The 16,597-nt window shown below is 44.5% G+C and overlaps 2 protein-coding genes across 2 annotated transcripts; one reads left to right on the forward strand and one right to left on the reverse strand.

Annotated features, from left to right (window-relative positions):
• The first annotated feature begins 1,392 nt into the window (after nucleotides 1–1,392).
• Nucleotides 1,393–2,055, forward strand: LOC124693257. Its single transcript, XM_047226729.1, has one exon. The coding sequence runs from the start codon at nucleotides 1,422–1,424 to the stop codon at nucleotides 1,869–1,871; it is 450 nt and encodes a 149-aa protein (XP_047082685.1). The 5' UTR covers nucleotides 1,393–1,421; the 3' UTR covers nucleotides 1,872–2,055.
• A 20-nt stretch (nucleotides 2,056–2,075) lies between these two features.
• Nucleotides 2,076–9,976, reverse strand: LOC124693256 (presequence protease 1, chloroplastic/mitochondrial-like). Its single transcript, XM_047226728.1, has 19 exons — nucleotides 9,682–9,976; nucleotides 9,137–9,317; nucleotides 8,837–9,011; nucleotides 8,615–8,747; nucleotides 8,430–8,500; nucleotides 7,736–7,819; nucleotides 7,351–7,441; nucleotides 6,706–7,226; nucleotides 6,448–6,612; nucleotides 6,120–6,338; nucleotides 5,075–5,202; nucleotides 4,768–4,957; nucleotides 4,499–4,582; nucleotides 4,323–4,420; nucleotides 3,743–4,007; nucleotides 3,485–3,647; nucleotides 3,137–3,317; nucleotides 2,659–2,730; nucleotides 2,076–2,546 (listed from the first exon to the last, which is right to left on the reverse strand). Exons 1-19 carry the CDS (start codon nucleotides 9,959–9,961, stop codon nucleotides 2,405–2,407), a joined length of 3,243 nt encoding a protein of 1,080 aa, XP_047082684.1. The 5' UTR covers nucleotides 9,962–9,976; the 3' UTR covers nucleotides 2,076–2,404.
• Between the last annotated feature and the right edge of the window lie 6,621 nt (nucleotides 9,977–16,597).

The raw sequence follows: 16,597 nt of genomic DNA on the forward strand, positions 1-16,597 counted from the left end.
GAGAAGCTGGAGCTCAAGAAACGCAGGACGACATGTCCCTGCTGAGAACGTCGACAGAGGGAATGTCTCCCCGGAAGCGAGCGGCGCACAACTTCTTCAAAGGCCAGATCCTCGACGACATCGAAGCCAAAATGGCGGCGGCGGACGCGGCGGCCCCGGCGGCGGCATCGGCATCGGCGGCGGCGGCGGCGCAGCAAGAGCAGGGCGACGCGTCTTCTCATCGCTACACCTGCGTCGGCCTCCGCGTCGGCGACGGAGCGGACGCACCATGCACAGGAACGGGCGGATCGCGACGAGGTCGTCGTGCTCGACGGGCCTCGCGTCGACTCGGGACACGACGCCGTCGACCAACCCCTTCTTCTAATTTGCATGCACCACCGCGTCCGCAATATGATCGCGCGCCCGATACTTTGATCGATCGCCGCTACTTCGATCGCGACGAACCGGCGGGAACGATCTCTTTTGAATGCATCTATTTGAATTTCTGATTGGGGGCGGCGTTTGGGGGACGCGGCTGGGGAGCGACGTCCCCCAAACGCGGCACGAACAAAACACGTCCCCCAAACGCTCGATCCGGCGCGCTTTGGGGGACGGTTTGGGGGACGCGACTGGAGATGCTCTCAACTCCTTTGCCCCGACGAAGGCCCAAGCCCGAGCTTCATCTCTGATCCATGATATCGTGGCTGCGTATGAAGAGATGCGATTCTCAAAGATATGGCAGTTTCTCTCTTTCCAAATCCCGGAGCAGGTCAAGATGAACAAAGATTGCACTTCCTTATGATGCTTTTCTGGCGTCGAGGCATTCATGTATACGTGTGTGTATTCATAGCATGAGTGTATGTACATATTTTTTAGCGTATACATGTGTATTGTGTTTCTTAAAAAACGCAAACAAGGGCTAAACAACACGAAATCCTAATAACTCTAGACACCATATTTGATAAAGTGACTATTGAAGTGAGCTATTATTTATCAAACGAACTCGATAACTCACTAACTACTAAATATGCTCTATTAGCTCCGATACTCCGAGCAAAATCAGATTATTCATATGGAAACCATCATTTCGCCGTCAAGTTCGGAATCTCATATCCTTATCCGTTGCATTTCTTACAAATTCTCTATAATGGATTCGAAAACGAATTCAGTTTGAAAATCAGTCTATCTATTCACACCCCCTGCCTGCATCCATGGTGAGCAAACGCCATCTGCAAGAATTTTTTGCGAGCTATCGATTAAACCGCAGATTTCATGTGCACGAGATCATGCCCTATCGTGCCACACCCACACTCCCCTCAATCCCTCATCAGTATCGCCGTCAGACTTCTCAACTGAGTGGCTCGAACTACCTCGCGTCCACCCTCTTCCTCCTCGGGCACGCTACCCATCAATCCGCGCCGCCGCAGCAGCAGCCACCAGCCATGTCGGGCGGCGGCCGCCGAGGCTGGAGCCCGTTCGACGCGATCCGCAGCTTCCCGTCGGCGCCCGAGTCCCTCATGTCCCAGATCGACGCCGCCATCGCCTCCACCGAGTACGCCCGCGCCTGCGCCCACCTCGACCCCGCCTCCGCCTCCGCCTCCTCGCGGCCGCCTCCTCCATCGGAGGAACGGGAGGAGGCGTCGTCCGCCGCGCGGGCTCCTCCTCCCCCTCACGACGCGCGGGTCGCCGACGAGGCGTACCGTGCGGCGTGCGCCGCGCTCGGTGCCGGGCGGCCGGACGCGGCCGTGCGGTCGCTGCGGGTGGCGCTGGCGAGCTGCCCGCCGGAGAAGGCCGCGGCCGTGGCCAAGGTCAGGTCGATGCTGGCCATCGCGTCCGCGCAGCTGCACCGGCAGCAGCACCAGGCTCAGCAGCAGCAGAGCGGCAGGAAATGAGATTTGTAATCACCCGGAGTATTTCATTTCTACCGGATTGGCCTCCTCTGTTTCGATTCTGAACTACTCCTAGTTAGTACTCCCCAGCTGCGTGGAGTTGTAATGCAGAAAAAAACATCTCGGCGATCTTGTTACACAACAGTTCGATTCCCGCATAAATCAAGAAGAAAAAGTTCGTATGTCCCAAACATGGCCATGATCAGCTCAGTGAAAAACACCTTTTATATCTTTCATATAGCCAATTACAAAATCTTCAGCTATAGTTTGAGAAGATCACCTCTTAAACTCCTATTAGAAACTTGGTGTACAACCAGCTTCTTTAAGCACTGATTCGCTCAACACCCTGGGACTAATTATTATTTTCCCCCAAAAAATGAGTGGGAAAAAAATCGTAACTGTGCTACAGTCAAGTGAGCAGTGCTCTCGACACACGAACTCATGTTACATTGTCACTCATTCTTCGCAAACGTCAAAGAACCTCTGATCCGTGCAGGTCGACATTAAGATCCAGCAAGGGCAGGCATGGAGAGGAATCACAAGCACTTCTTGATGTCTGAAAATATCGCCTTCTCCTTGTTAGCTGCTTCGACATCATCAGGTGATGCAACAGCAACCACAACCCCGCTGTCATTGATGGTTTCAACGGCATCAGCGAACTCCTTGAAATCCTTCACGCTGCAACATGGGAAACAACGTGATGAGTGATTTTGCATAGAAACATAGGCGTGTGATGATCCCATAGTAGTGGACTAAAGGCATGTGGAAATTGAACCACAGAAATCTCTACCTTGTCGCGAGTATCTCTTCACGTCTTTGCTGACGTTCCTCCTCAGTGATACCCAGCAAATATCGCATTAGACTGAAAAGAGCAAAATCCAAGTTTAGTACTCTGTGTATTCGACGTGACCTAAGAGCATTATTTTTGCCTTGTTGATACATGTATTTGCAACCACAATCCAAGTCAAGACTTAACTTGGTTGCGTACACATTAGAAATCTCCACAACAAGAACAATCAATCCATAAGGACAAGCATAACAAAATTTCAAGGTTATCAACATCGACATCCAGAAGGACGCAATCTCAAGCAATATGGCAACCAGCAATAAGCCACGAGTTTACGTAACCCCACATTAGAAGTTCAGCACACATTATTGTTTTGGAGTTGGTTAAAATAGTTGATGACATGCATCAATTAATTTGTGTGCGAGTCAGAGTTAAACTTAAGTTACTGTGCACTGTGCAGGAGAGGGAGACGATGACATACCTGCTGTAACCTTTAGCATCAGGTAGCTGGTAGGAATCAACATCACCTATGGTGCCAATAATAGCTTTTGTGAGAGCATCATCATCTATCTCTAGTTCTCTGAGGAAGTTGGCAGTCCCATCATAGATCTCTAGTGTTTTCAGTAAGTTTGGGTCGCGGTACGACAAATAGGAGAACACGCCTGCAAAAGAAAAGAAAAAAGAATATTTACCATAACGTGGAACCAGAAGACAGGGATATAAGGTGCTTTAACTACGACATTGATGTAAGTGGGGCCAGTTGATTCTGTAGTCTTCTTACCAGCAATCAAAGAACAAATAAGGTAAGAAATAGGCATAATCAAAGTACCTGAATGAGTGTCAAAATCACAAAACCCTCCATATGCTCCACCACTAACTCGAACACGGTCCCATAACCATGTATTGCTTATGTGCTTGGATATCACATACGCACTTCCTTTGAGCTGGTATCCACTTTGGTATAGGTTTCCAGCTTTTCCAACATAATTAACCTTCAGGCAACATTATAAGTTGGTCAAAAAGGGAACAATCATCTACTGAAGTCTACTCAAAGCTAATGCCAGAGGACCAGACAAGTTAGCTTTACCTGAGTAGGGATAACAATGGCTTCATTAACAGAAGGCAGTCGAGAGACCCATGGATCACTTCCCAGGGATGGAGCACTTGGCAGTGAATCAAGAAATTTGGCAATATATTGACCCGATTTTTCAAGATTTTTTGAGTCACTTGTTATGTTTATTAAACAGCCTTCCTTAGAAAATAAAGACTTCCTCATTTCCTCGAGTGAAGCAGATATTCTGTCCCAATCTTGATCAATCTTTGTTTCCAGATCTCGTAAATACTCTAGATAACTGGCAATAGCAAACAAACACATCAGCATTTTAAGATGTGACAAATGCGACAGTGTATGTAGTGAGAAATCTGAAATCTGAAACAAAATATCCGGTGGATATGAAAATAGCTGCCAGTGGCTTGCTAAAATACAGGAAGTGTATTTTTTTTATTCTTTCAAATAATATAAAAGGAAAAGGAACAATTAAAGGTAAGCAACCGAGACTCTTAAGGTACACATGCGTAGTCATGTAATTATGCTCACAAGGCCATAATCATTTCAAAACAAGAAGACCTAACAATATGCGGTGTGCATATGCCTCAACGAATCTTACCTAACACCACCCATTTGTTCACCAATCCATCCAGCTGCATTTAACTTAGCATCCATTCTAGCAGCTGCTATACCATGGCCACTACCCCTCAACCGATTCTGTGTTAGACAAATCATCAGACAACAAATTACATGCATGCTTATGGTAGTCTAAATCACAAATGTACTAGTTTATACCTCCATTCTTGCTTTACTTTGGGAAACAAACTGCTTGAACCTCTGTTGTTCTGTGAACTGAACATCCTGAAGAAGGCAGTTCATCTGAAAGAACAGAACAAATACTTATTCTAATGATGCAAATATAAGATGAGTAACTGGGTGACTGACTATGGTATGGTAATTTCCATATAGAGAGATGAGCATTAAACAGATTAAGCATGTCATCTCCACCATGTCATATCTTTTAGTGGTATTATGATCTACACATGCCAAGATCATAAACATACCAGATGAAACAGATCCTCTACTCGCGTTGACATTGCCTTTCCCCGAACAACAATACGAGTAAGCGGCTCTTCTTTTCCCTTTATTGAAGATGTTAACGGGTAAACTGATATGCCTCCAGTTTTTCTTCCAATTAACTGATTAAGCTGCACGAAGTCCATGTCTTTCGTGCCCATCTCCAGTAAGGATTGGCTGGAATGAACACCCAATTAGTTCAAAGGCCCAATAGTATATGAAAGCACAGAGAAAGCAAAACCTCTTCAAACTTTAATGATAACTCAGCAACAATGCATTGATCGGATAGCTCACCAGAACAAAGGCAACAGTTGTAGATGTTCTTTCTTCATTGAACCCATATCAAATACAGCTTCGGAGTAGACTACATCATTGGTGAAGAGATCATGTTGCAAAACCTTGACACCGTTTATCTCCCCCACCTAAATACGGCATTCCAGAATGAAGATTATATCATCTAATCTAGCTAAAAAAAAATAAGTAAAGAAATAGTAAAAAACAGGCCTCCTCAGGAAACAACAGGTAACACAACCTCCTAATAAATAGTTCATACTTCTAACAGAGTCAAACCATCTGGTGTACTTTCTAAAAGGAACTTCTAGATTCATACCTTTGAACATTGCCCTATGATACGAATAGGAAAACAGAGTTCTGACCAATCTGGAGGACAGATTAGTTGCTGTTTGGACTTTGGATCTCTTGCTCAGCACGGCAATCGATCTTAGTCTACCGGCCAAGGACTAAGGAGGCTATTTGCTAGTCTCCAGTTAGCTTTTGGCCGTGGCGATAAAATAATGTCTAGAAGAATTACACAAACTGAGCAAAGGATTCTTTATATAACCATGCAGTCAAATTTACCTTCTACAGAGAACGGGATTTGGGATAGGAGGGGAGGCTGACAGTATCACATCACCATGTCACATACCAATTAAGACTTAATTAGTATTGATTTAGTATAAAATTCAGTGCAATCAAGTTCTAACCAATAATCTTAACTCTTTCCAATTCTAGACTATTTCAGTGGGAAAACATCATAGTGCCCAAATCAATAGCTAAAAACCAGAGCACCGAACTTCGCCAGATAATGCTGAGCCAGTCAGCCAGAAAGAATGGTTTCACTGAAACTTGAGCTATGTCAGCAGACCTCTAATTTATTCCCCAGTCAGAATTTGAAAACAATTAACGAGGATCCAACTATGAACTGAAGTAGACTATCTTTTTGGTAGCTCTACTTGAGCCAGAATTTTGAGCCAACATGGCCTAATACTTTCAGCTGCTGAAGTAAAGGAATTTATAGCTCATTAGCCGAATAGGGCAAAGTTGTAAGTCGGAGCATTACCTCTATTGGTACATGCGCAGACTTTTTAGGGATATCTTGTAGTAACAGGCTAGGAACAGCTTTGAGAGCTTCTGGAGGATCTGGAGTCTCTTGTTTGTCCTTCAGTTCCTTTGTAGCACGTGCCAACTCTGCAAGATCCTCCTGAGTCATGCTAGATTTTACTTGTTTTAGAATTTCTTTCTCAGCAGCTTCATCACGTGAGGCTTTCTCCGGATCAGGCTGCACAAGAAGGTAATAAATGTTCAGAGGTAACAACAAAAAGGTTGATATATAACTCTCAGTTGGGAAGTCCTTCTTTTGAGAAAAGGTTGGGAAATCCTGTATAAACCTGCATTTCAACAGTGACGCGATGTGTGTTCTTCAAAATATATTTCTCAATGAGCGGGCAGAATACTGCTTTGGATCCCTTCTCTGCAATGCGTGCTTTGAGTTGCTGCAATGGCTGTTCATATTTCAGGGGCTCGAAAGGGTCCATGTCATATATCCATTTTCCCTGCATTTTGTTTGTAATGTTAAAGAAAATATGAAAATGTTGGAACATATGTTTCTATTTCTTCTTTATAAATCACGGATCAGGTGTTCTTACCATCGAACGAAGCATAAGTGACAGCCCTCGAGGGAACGATCCTGTATTATTCTCCCTCAAAGAAAATTCAATTGTATTCATAGATGCCTCCACTGCTTCTGATGCAAACCCCTCCTCTACCAAATTATTCAAAATTTGCATAACCAGCTCTTCAACTTTCTCAATGTTTTCCTCAGATACACCTTTCAAACCTATACTGAATTGTGGTTGAAGAAGCTCATCCTCAATACCACCTCCCACAATAGCCTCTCCTAAACCACTTTCAAGAAGAATTCTTCTAAGTGGTGAAGCAGGAGTACCCAGCAACAGGTGATCGAGGAAACCAAGTGCAAGCTCAGTTTCCACGTCCAGTGGCTCCTCTGACAAGAGCCAATTAGTGCACACCATATACTTCTTTTTCAAATCACCTTCTTGACCAGCAGGATACTTCTCCGTGATCCTCACTGGTTCTTTGAAAAGTTTCTGTGGCATAACCTTTGATTCATTACGAGCAGGGCTAGCTTCAAACAGGTCAAGATACTCTACAGAAGAGAGGCATGATATAAAAAATGGTGTCAAAAAAAGGAAAAAAAAAAAGATAAACACAACAAAAGGTTTGAAACACAACCCTGTGAATACACTAACTACTATTAAATGGACACTTACCACTTAGAATCCGTAGCCGCTCTTTTGTGTCATCATCACCGTAGAACCAGATCCTAGCATTGCTCGGATGATAAAACATACTGTGGAACTCCTGGACACACAAAAAGAGTTTACATTCAAATCAAACAACGTAATTAACCAATGCTAGCTTGCTGGTGCATCAAAATATAAAAAAATATGAGTCAACGCTAGAAGAAATTTAGTCACTGGAATTTTTAGTTATAGAGGAACAAAATGCCGTTCATTACCCATGATAGCCAATATCTAAAAGAGTAAAGACATCACATAGACATTGAAAGTATTTGCACATAGGAGCAAATGACATAATAAATATCAATTGATGAAAATGCAAATATGAACTGAGGGTGATTATGTTCTACAAGACCTTGAACTCTTCGAAAGTAAGCTTCGGGATTTCATTTGGGTCACCACCACTATCGACGCCATACGTGTTATCAGGGGAAAGTGCCTGTAGAAAGGTCAATTATGTCAGGTGTTGCTACTTGTCAACTTGCATCTAAAATTGTGATAAGAGACTGGGGAACATGAAATCTCGTGAGCACAGTGCAAAGGCGTATGCAAGAATGGGACTATTAGCACAAACTAGTAAACAAGGAATGACCAATTAAAGAAACATGGACTGGAGATGGGACATACAATTTGCCAATGTACCAAAGTCTTGCATAAACCCAGTAGCCAAAAAAGCAGAACAAATACCGGTAGGAATGCAACATCCAGGGCCCAGTGCATATCAGTGCTTAGATAAGCAGCTTGTCAAGAAAATCGTGTGTGGTTTGTCAAGCAGCAATCCTGAATCTAATCATAATTGATAAAATATAGAGAGATTGACCAAATTATTGGTTAATTTATAGGGTTGAAACAGTCACAGCTATAAATGTGTTCAAAAGGCCATGATCGCATTAGAATAACCAACATCTCCTACTGGGCTATGTGATGTCTATGTGAAAAGGCGCTTCATTCCAGTGTACTATCATGCAAAGCATGATAAAACACATAAGCAAAATCTTGTACTGAGCTCAAAGCCACAGAACAAAGACGGAATCGAACATACTGCTTACCTGTTGAGTCACACGCCCCATTATGTTATCAGGTTGAGAGTAAACTCCTTTCATCTCATTGAAGACAACACCTACATTCACATGTCAGAGGGTTGCACTCAGCTACTTTTTGAGGAATGAGCAAACCTTGTTGTTATATGAATGTGTTTGATTTTGATTCATTAAAATAGGGCGAGTAATCGAACCTTTGTAGGATATCTCTTCTTCGGGACTGTTAAGCTCGTAATGCCAACCTTCCTGTTGAAAGGTTTGGAAGTCCTCAACACACTTGGGGAAAAAGACAGCATCGAGGTATACATCTACCAAGTTATAGAAATCCTGCAAAGCAACAACAGAAATGATGATAATGCTACAAAAGGAGTGACTGAATTGAAGACTGGAGCAAATCAATGGTTATTAGGTGTCACCTTGGTGTTTGTTGATGCGACTGGATAGCATGTCCGATCCGGATAGGTAAATGCATTCAGGAAAGTATGCAAACTACCCTTTAAGAGCTCAACAAATGGCTCTTTCAACGGGTACTTTCTTGATCCACAGAGAACACTATGCTCAAGAATGTGAGGTATGCCAGTCGAATTTTTCCTGGTAACAAAAGGACACTTATTCAGAAACACCATGGCAGTTTATCTATGAATAAGTCCCCCTACTTAGTTTTTTCGTATGATATTATACCATAGAAAATACCGCAATCAAATAGGCACACTTACGGTGGGGTACGGAATACAATGCCGAAGACTTTATTCTCGTCGTCGTTTGCCACGGACATCACTTCCGCGCCTGTCTTCTTGTGCTTGTAGAGAACAGCAGTTGATTTGCACTCGTCTATCACTTGGTCAGAGACCTTTTCGAAGCCTAGCTTTGCTGCATACTCATGGACATCATCCGTATCTGCGAAAGTCATAATGAAACAGGGTCACACGCTCGCGAACGCAGTCATGCTCAAGCTGCAACTTATCGTAGTCCCACAGAGGTTACTCGAACAACAGCTAGTTTTTATTCTAATTCAAGTATTAGGTTTCTAGCTATCACATTACAGATTCATGGGCAAAGCAGCATACAGATGAAGAATTTTGACGGTAAAAGAGGACTGTGAGACTTAACAACAATGCAACATGAGACCATTAGTTCCAGTCAACTATGCACTAGCAGTCTAGCACGCTCGTGTCCCCCTTTCTTTTGAGAAATTGCAGGTAAAGCGGTACATAAGCTTCTCCGAGGAGGATGGGTGGAAAGCAAGGGGGCAGACTCTCACCATGGGGCGCGGGGGCGGGCGAGGTGGAGACGGCGGGGACGGAGAGGCGCCTGGCGAGGCCGGGCGCGGTGAGCGGCCAGTAGCGGCCGGCGCAGTGCAGCGGCGCGGCCGACGCGAGGAGGCGCGCGCTGCCGGGCAGGGCCGAGCCGCCCCGCGACGAGAATGAGGGGGAGGGCCGGCGGCGCGGGCCGGACGAGGCGGCGGGCACGAAGGTCCTGGGCCTGCCGCAGCGCTGGAGGAGGCGGCGGCCGGAGGTGCGGAGCAGCGCCACCCGCTCCATGGCGTAGGTGTCCAGCTTGCCGCCGGCTCTGGGGTTTGCTTGGCTTTGTGGATTGGAGGAGGGGGCAGGCAGGCAACGTGGCGGCGTGGGAGCGAGCTCGGCTAGGCTTTTTCTCCTTCTGCTTGCTGGGCTTTCCTTGCTTGGGCTAGAAGAAGAAGGAGGAAAATCCTTGGTTTTTTTAGCTGACGGAAATTCAATTTTTTTCTTGTGGTCGATAAGGTGTGAGAGTGAGCTACGGTACGCGCGTCGAAGTTTTTGGCGTTTTATGGACGTGTTTGTAGCGTGTTCACCAGAGAGATCTGGAGTTTCGCAACTCGTTGGATTTCTGGTTGTAATTTCGTTTACGCTCGAAAATAGAGAAGGGCGTTGGACATGACTGCAATCTAGACTGGACTAGAGGTTCAAGTTTTGAGAGTCTCCTCTTCTTTTCTTTTCACGGGAGAAGTTCAAGTTTCCTAGGTGTTTTTTTTTTTAGGATAACTTGCTCACTTTTATAAATGATGGAAAGCAAAACCTATAGGAATTAAAAGAATATTCTAGGGTTCACAGTGACGCATCAGGTTGAGGTACTCCACTGCTAGCCATGTTACACGTGGCGCACCAGGACACACATGCGACATTAATATGTTTCTGCTGCATCCAAGCCCTCTCCAGGCTTACTAATGGCGCTCCAGTGCTTGGTGCGCCACCGCTAGCCGAGATAGCAGTGGTGCACCAAGCAGCGGTGCGGCACTGGTAAATCTGAGGATGGTTTGAAAATTGGTAAATATGCCCCCCTCCTAGAGATAGTAGTGTCGCGCCATGCCTTGGTGCGTCATTGCTGGGGGGGGGGGGGGGGCAACCCCCCCTCCCTAGATCACCTTTCTAGTTTTCAAAAAAACAAATTAATAAAAAAATTTAAAAATAAAATCCTTCAAAATGTCCATGTGTTATATCATCTAGTTGCAAGGAAAATTAACAAACATGAATTTCAACTTTTTTTGCAAAATTACGTCATGTATCGAAAAAACGGATTTTCTGGTTGCATACGACCTCTGATGAAAATATTTTTTATATGAAAATGTATCTTAAAAAATATTACATCTAGCAATTTTTTTATTCCTAAAAATCAAAATGAAAATGGAGTTTTTTTAGCTTTAAGATTTTAGGCAAAAAAAATTCAAAAAAGTAGCACTGGCGCATCAAGGCTCATGGTGCGCCACTAAAAGGACACATATGTCGCCTATAGGAGGTGAATAGGCGGTTTAAAAAAATTACGAGATAGGCTTATCAAATACGGAATAAAACTAACGTTTACTTTGTCAAGTCCAAAACCTATATCCAACAACTTATGCTAAGCAATACAAGCAACTATGTGATATCAAGATATATATAACTTCAAGCATGAAGGCTATCACAAAGTAAAGTGCATAAGTGATATCTACGCATGCTTCTATTCTTGTAGACAGTGTTGAGCCTCCAAGTGCAGAGGTTTGTAGAACAGCAGCAAGTTTTCCTTAAGTGGATCACCCAAGGTTTATCAAACTCGGGGAGGTAGAGGTCAAAGATCCCTCTCTCAAGCAACCCTGCAATTACGATACAAGAAGTCTCTTGTGTCCCCAACACACTCAATACACTTGTCAGGTGTATAGGTGCACTAGTTCGGCGAAAACATAGTGAAATACAAGTAATATGGATGATTATAAGTGGTAATTGCAATCTAAAATAAAAATGGCAGCTGGCAAACATGTAGCAGAACTGGTTGTAAATGGCATTTAAGGCTTGGAAACAAGACCTAGGGATCATACTTTCACTAGTGGACACTCTCAACAATGATACCATAATTGAATACATAGATATTATCACTTCACTATGCTACTCTAAACCACTCTCCGGTTTGATAATAAACACAAATTCACTACGTAGGTCTGCATAAGCATTCCTTAAAGTTCGCATTCCCAATCTATGGACACCCCACACTATCATCTTGAGCATACAAAGATGGTACTAACTAGTCACCACAATTCATAAGCATTTTCATAAATTAAGCATAAGAAACAAGCACGGTGTGCACACTGTCACCTTCACATCGTTGGACAAGGTGTCCCCGGAGATCACGTAATAAAACCACTTGAGTAGCACAATAGTTGAAGAATAACATCTACTTATTCAACTAGATTACAAAGCTCATGATCACATAAAGATCATATGTGGAGAGATAGATAGACCACATAGCTACCGGTAAAGCCCTCTGCCTCGGGGGAGAACTACTCACTCTTCATCATGGGAGTCAGCAACGGCGATGGAGATGGCGGTGGAGTCGATGGAGATGGCTCCGGGGGCAATTCTCCGTCCCGGCAGGGTGCCGGAACAGAGACTTATGTCCCCCGAAAGTTGTTTGCGACGGCGGCGGAGCTACGGAGTTTTCGTGGATGGAGGCTTCTTATTTTAGGGTTCACACGTCGGGAGGCTTCTTATAGGCGAAAGGGCGAGGTCGATGGAGGCCAGGGGCTCCAGACCACCCCTAGGCGCGGCCAGGGCCTAGGCCGTGCCTAGGCCTGGTCTGGCCGCCCTGTGGCGCCTCTTCGTCCCCCCTCTAGACTTCGTCTTCGTTACGAAAAAATAAGATCTTTGGCTTTTGTTTCATCAATTCCGAGAATATTTCCTGTACAATTTTTCTGAAATACAAAACAGCAGAAAACAGGGAACTAGCACTGTGGCATCTTGTTAATAGGTTACTGCCGGAAAATATATAAAAGTGCAACGAAGTGTGAGCAAAACATATGAATTGGTGTAAAACAGGCATGGAGCATCAAAAATTATAGATACGTTTACGACGTATCAATAATTAAAGAGCTTGGGTATAGAGATAACCGAGGCACGCGGGAAACGATGATTTATCCCGAAGTTCACACTCTTGCGAGTGCTAATCTCCGTTGGAGAGGTGCGGTGGCTTCGTGCTTCCGAATGTCACAAGAGGCCTCAGCTTGAGGTGTGGTTGCTCAATGCACACCAATGCCACAAAAGGCCTCACCCCAAGATGCAGTAGTCACACCATACACCGAGGGCCACAAAGGCCTCACCTTATTCTCTGGTGACCGTTTCCACAAAGGACTAGGTCACGGTTCCACTAAGGGATTTCCTTCGAAGCGGAAACCGGACCTTACACAAAGCTTGTGGAACGCATCCACAACTTAATTGGAGGCTCCCAAGAAATCACCACAAAGGCCTAAAAGTCGTCTAGGGTTCCAAGAACCTGAGAGTAACAATCCTCAATTTCACTTCCACGAATCACCGTGGAAAGCTCAAACCGATGCACCAAATGCAATGGTAAGAACACCACAAGGATGCTCAAAACCTTCTCTCTCAAATTCCAACAAAGCTACAAAAGCTATTGGGGGAATGGGAGAGGAAGAACAAAAGAAGAGGAACACCAAATTTCTCTCCAAGATCTAGATCTAGTGATTCCCTCGCAAAGAGGGGGATTTGATTGGTGAAAGTGTAGATCTAGATCTCCTCTCTTTTCCTCAGATATGAGCAAGAATCGTGGAGGGATGTGAGGAGAGGGAGCTCTCAAGATGCAACAATGTTGGAGAGAAACAGGAGGAAGAAGAAGTCCATCCCAAGGAGGAAGAAGTGGGATATTTATAGCCCACCACAAAAATATGGCCGTTCGGACATTCCAGCCGAATTTCGGGGGGGGGGGAGGTCCAAGGGTCCGGACCCTTAAGTCCTTAACCATTTTGGGGCGGCCTCGAGAAAACTGGCTGCAACAGCAAAACGAGAAAGATCATAACTTGAGCATCCGGACTACAATTTTGATGATCTTGGGCTCATTTTGAAGCTAGTAACAAGCTATATAAGATCATGCATGGAACCATCATAGTCCATCAAGGGAGGATAGAAATAAACGATGGAAGGTTTGACCTATCTACGTAAGACAAACCAATAAAACCTCCAACCTTGAAAACGCAACAAGTTTCCAGTGCAAAATCCGTTTTCAAAGAACTGGAGATTGTTATGAGAATAAGCACAAGCTCTAAAACATCACATGGATAAGATACAAATAAAAACCAAGAAATATGATGCAAGGATGCAAATTTTTGAGATCTCCGCAGGATACGATCAAGTTACTCACTCGAGTGCCCTCTTGATAGTACGACAACTAAATACAAAACCGGTCTCCAACTACACCATGATACCGGTAAGAAAGAAACCCTAAACGTAGCTAATGATCACTACTAGAAAAGGCCTAGCTACATGTAGCTAATGAGCTTTCGGAAAAGAACTTGCAACTTGTTGATATGATTATCCTATCAATCTTATTAAGTCATGGGTTAGAAAGTCACAATAGTAGTGGCGCAAGTGCGCCACTGGTAAACCTGAGGATGGTTTGAAAATTGGTAAAATATGCCCCCTCCCCCACCCCTCCCCCCAGATATAGCAGTGGCGCGTCATGCCTTTGTGCTTCATTGCTAAGGGGGGCCAAACCGCCCCCGATCGCCTTTCTAGTTTTTTAAAAAAAATTGATAAAAAATTAAAAAATAAATTCTTCAAGATGTCCATGTGTTATCTGTTATGTCATCTAGTTGCAAAGGAAATTAATAAACATGAATTTTGACATTTGTTTGCACAATTGCGTCATGTATCGGTAAAACGGATTTTCTGGTTGCATAGAACCTCCGATGCAAACTTTTTATATGAAAATGTATTTAAGAAAAATATTACATCCTATTTCAACCCCCTCCGGACGTTTAGGGATTTTTTTATTCCCAAAAAACGAAAATGAAACATGAGTTTTCCAGCTTTCAGATTTCAGGCAAAAAATTTCAAAAAAAGTAGCAGTGGCGCACCAAGGCTTGTGATGCGCCACTACTAACTTCCCTTCCTCGAAATTTGAATTAGATGGCTGACCACTTACCCCTTATCCACCACACACCTCCCTCCTCCACATAGTCCTCTTTGTCTCCTCCTCTTCCATCCTCTCCTCATCCTCTCTTCCATCATCTCCTCCATCCTCTCCTTTCCTTCAAACTCTCTGGTGCACTAATACATCTCAAACGTATCTATAAATTTTGATGACTCATGCTTGTGTTTACACCAATTCATATATGTTTTGCTTACACTTCGTTGCACTTTTATATGATTTTCGGCACTAACCTATTAACAAGATGTCACAGTGTCAGTTCCATGTTTTCTGTTGTTTTTGTGTTTCAGAAAAGTTGTACGGAAAATATTCTCCGAATTGGACGAAACAAAAGCTGAAGACAATATTTTACCGAAACAAAGACGAAGTCTGGAGGGGGGACGAAGTGGCGCAACAGGGCGGCTAGTCCACCTGAAAGAACATTTCCCGCCCTTTTGGGTTTTGTGTGTTTGATGTCAACACTAGGTATATATTTATGTGTGTTGATGTAGACAGGTACAAGTTTTCGGAATATATATTTGATCGGCGAGATGGTTTGCTCGTTCGAAGTTACGGAGGGTTTTTACTTCGGCGGAAGTTCCGGCCCCGGCAGGCGGAACTTCCGCCCGGTATGTTCTGCGAGAGGCCCTTTTAGCGCGAGTTGCTTGCTGTTTTTGTTCCCGGCCGGAAGTTCCGACGCGGGTGGCCGGAAGTTCCGGTCGGCGGAACTTCCGCCCAACTTCCGGGCAAGTTCGGAAATCGGGAATTGTGGCTCGGTATTGTCCGATGAGGTTTTCTCGCAATTCCGGAACTTGGCCGGAACTTGGCCGGAACTTCCGGTCACCGGAAGTTCCGCCCTAGTTCCGCCCAAACATATGCTGAACTGGTTGTCTGACGAAGATTTTTCCTGGCGGAAGTTCCGGCCCCCCTGGCCGGTACTTCCGGTGCCAGCCGGAACTTCCTGTGTTAGTGGATTTCGCCCCAACGGTCAGATCTGAGAGCTCCAATCATATAAATAGCTCTCTTCTCCAAGGGGACAAGTTGCTCAATCATTGGAAGAAAAATCTGCCAAGCTTCACCACCATTAGAGCCACCTCAAGAACACAAGATTTGCAAGATCTCCTTCCTCCCCCAACCAAAGCCCTTGATCTTTGGAGATTCGAAGGAGAAGACACCGATCTACATCCTCACCGAAGCGTTCTTCATTTCCCCCTCATTTGTTTGAGGGATCTCATGCTAGTGTTCCTATTTGGTTCCCTAGTTGATTTGTGTTGATGTGTTGTTGTTGATTGTTGTATTGTTACAGATTTGGGAGCCTCCAATTCAGTTGTGGATGTGTGCCCCAAGAACCTTGTAAAGGCCCGGTTTCCGCCTCGAGGAAATCCCTTAGTGGAAGTGGGCTAGGCCTTTGTGGCGTTGCTCACCGGAGATCTGAGTGAAGCCTTCGTGGTTGTTGGTTTGGCTTTCGTAGCAACCACACTCCTCCAAACGTAGACGTACCTTCTTGCAAAGGAAGGGAACTACGGGAATCATCTCCGTGTCATCGCGTGCTCCACTCTCGGTTACCTCTATCCTATTCTATCTCTTATATTGCGTAGCTATATCTTGCTTAGTTGTTTATCTTGTCATATAGGTAAATTCACGTAGTTGCATATCTAGAGAATTTACCTTTGTGTCAAGCCTAAATTGAAAAAGAACTAAAAATTGGTTAGCACCTATTCACCCCCCCTCTAGGTGCGGTATACGATCCT

Source organism: Lolium rigidum, chromosome 2 (genome assembly GCF_022539505.1).
Source record: "Lolium rigidum isolate FL_2022 chromosome 2, APGP_CSIRO_Lrig_0.1, whole genome shotgun sequence".
Taxonomy (NCBI): domain Eukaryota; kingdom Viridiplantae; phylum Streptophyta; class Magnoliopsida; order Poales; family Poaceae; genus Lolium; species Lolium rigidum.

Coding starts and splice junctions, on each gene's coding strand:
- LOC124693257 (XM_047226729.1), top strand. CDS start 1,422: ATGTCGGGCGGCGGCCGCCGAGGCTGGAGCCCGTTCGACGCGATCCGC.
- LOC124693256 (XM_047226728.1), bottom strand. CDS start 9,961: ATGGAGCGGGTGGCGCTGCTCCGCACCTCCGGCCGCCGCCTCCTCCAG. Junction 7,442..7,735: donor TTACTTTCGAAGAGTTCAAG/GTCTTGTAGAAC, acceptor TTGTGTGTCCAG/GAGTTCCACAGTATGTTTTA. Junction 7,227..7,350: donor GCGGCTACGGATTCTAAGTG/GTAAGTGTCCAT, acceptor TCTCTTCTGTAG/AGTATCTTGACCTGTTTGAA.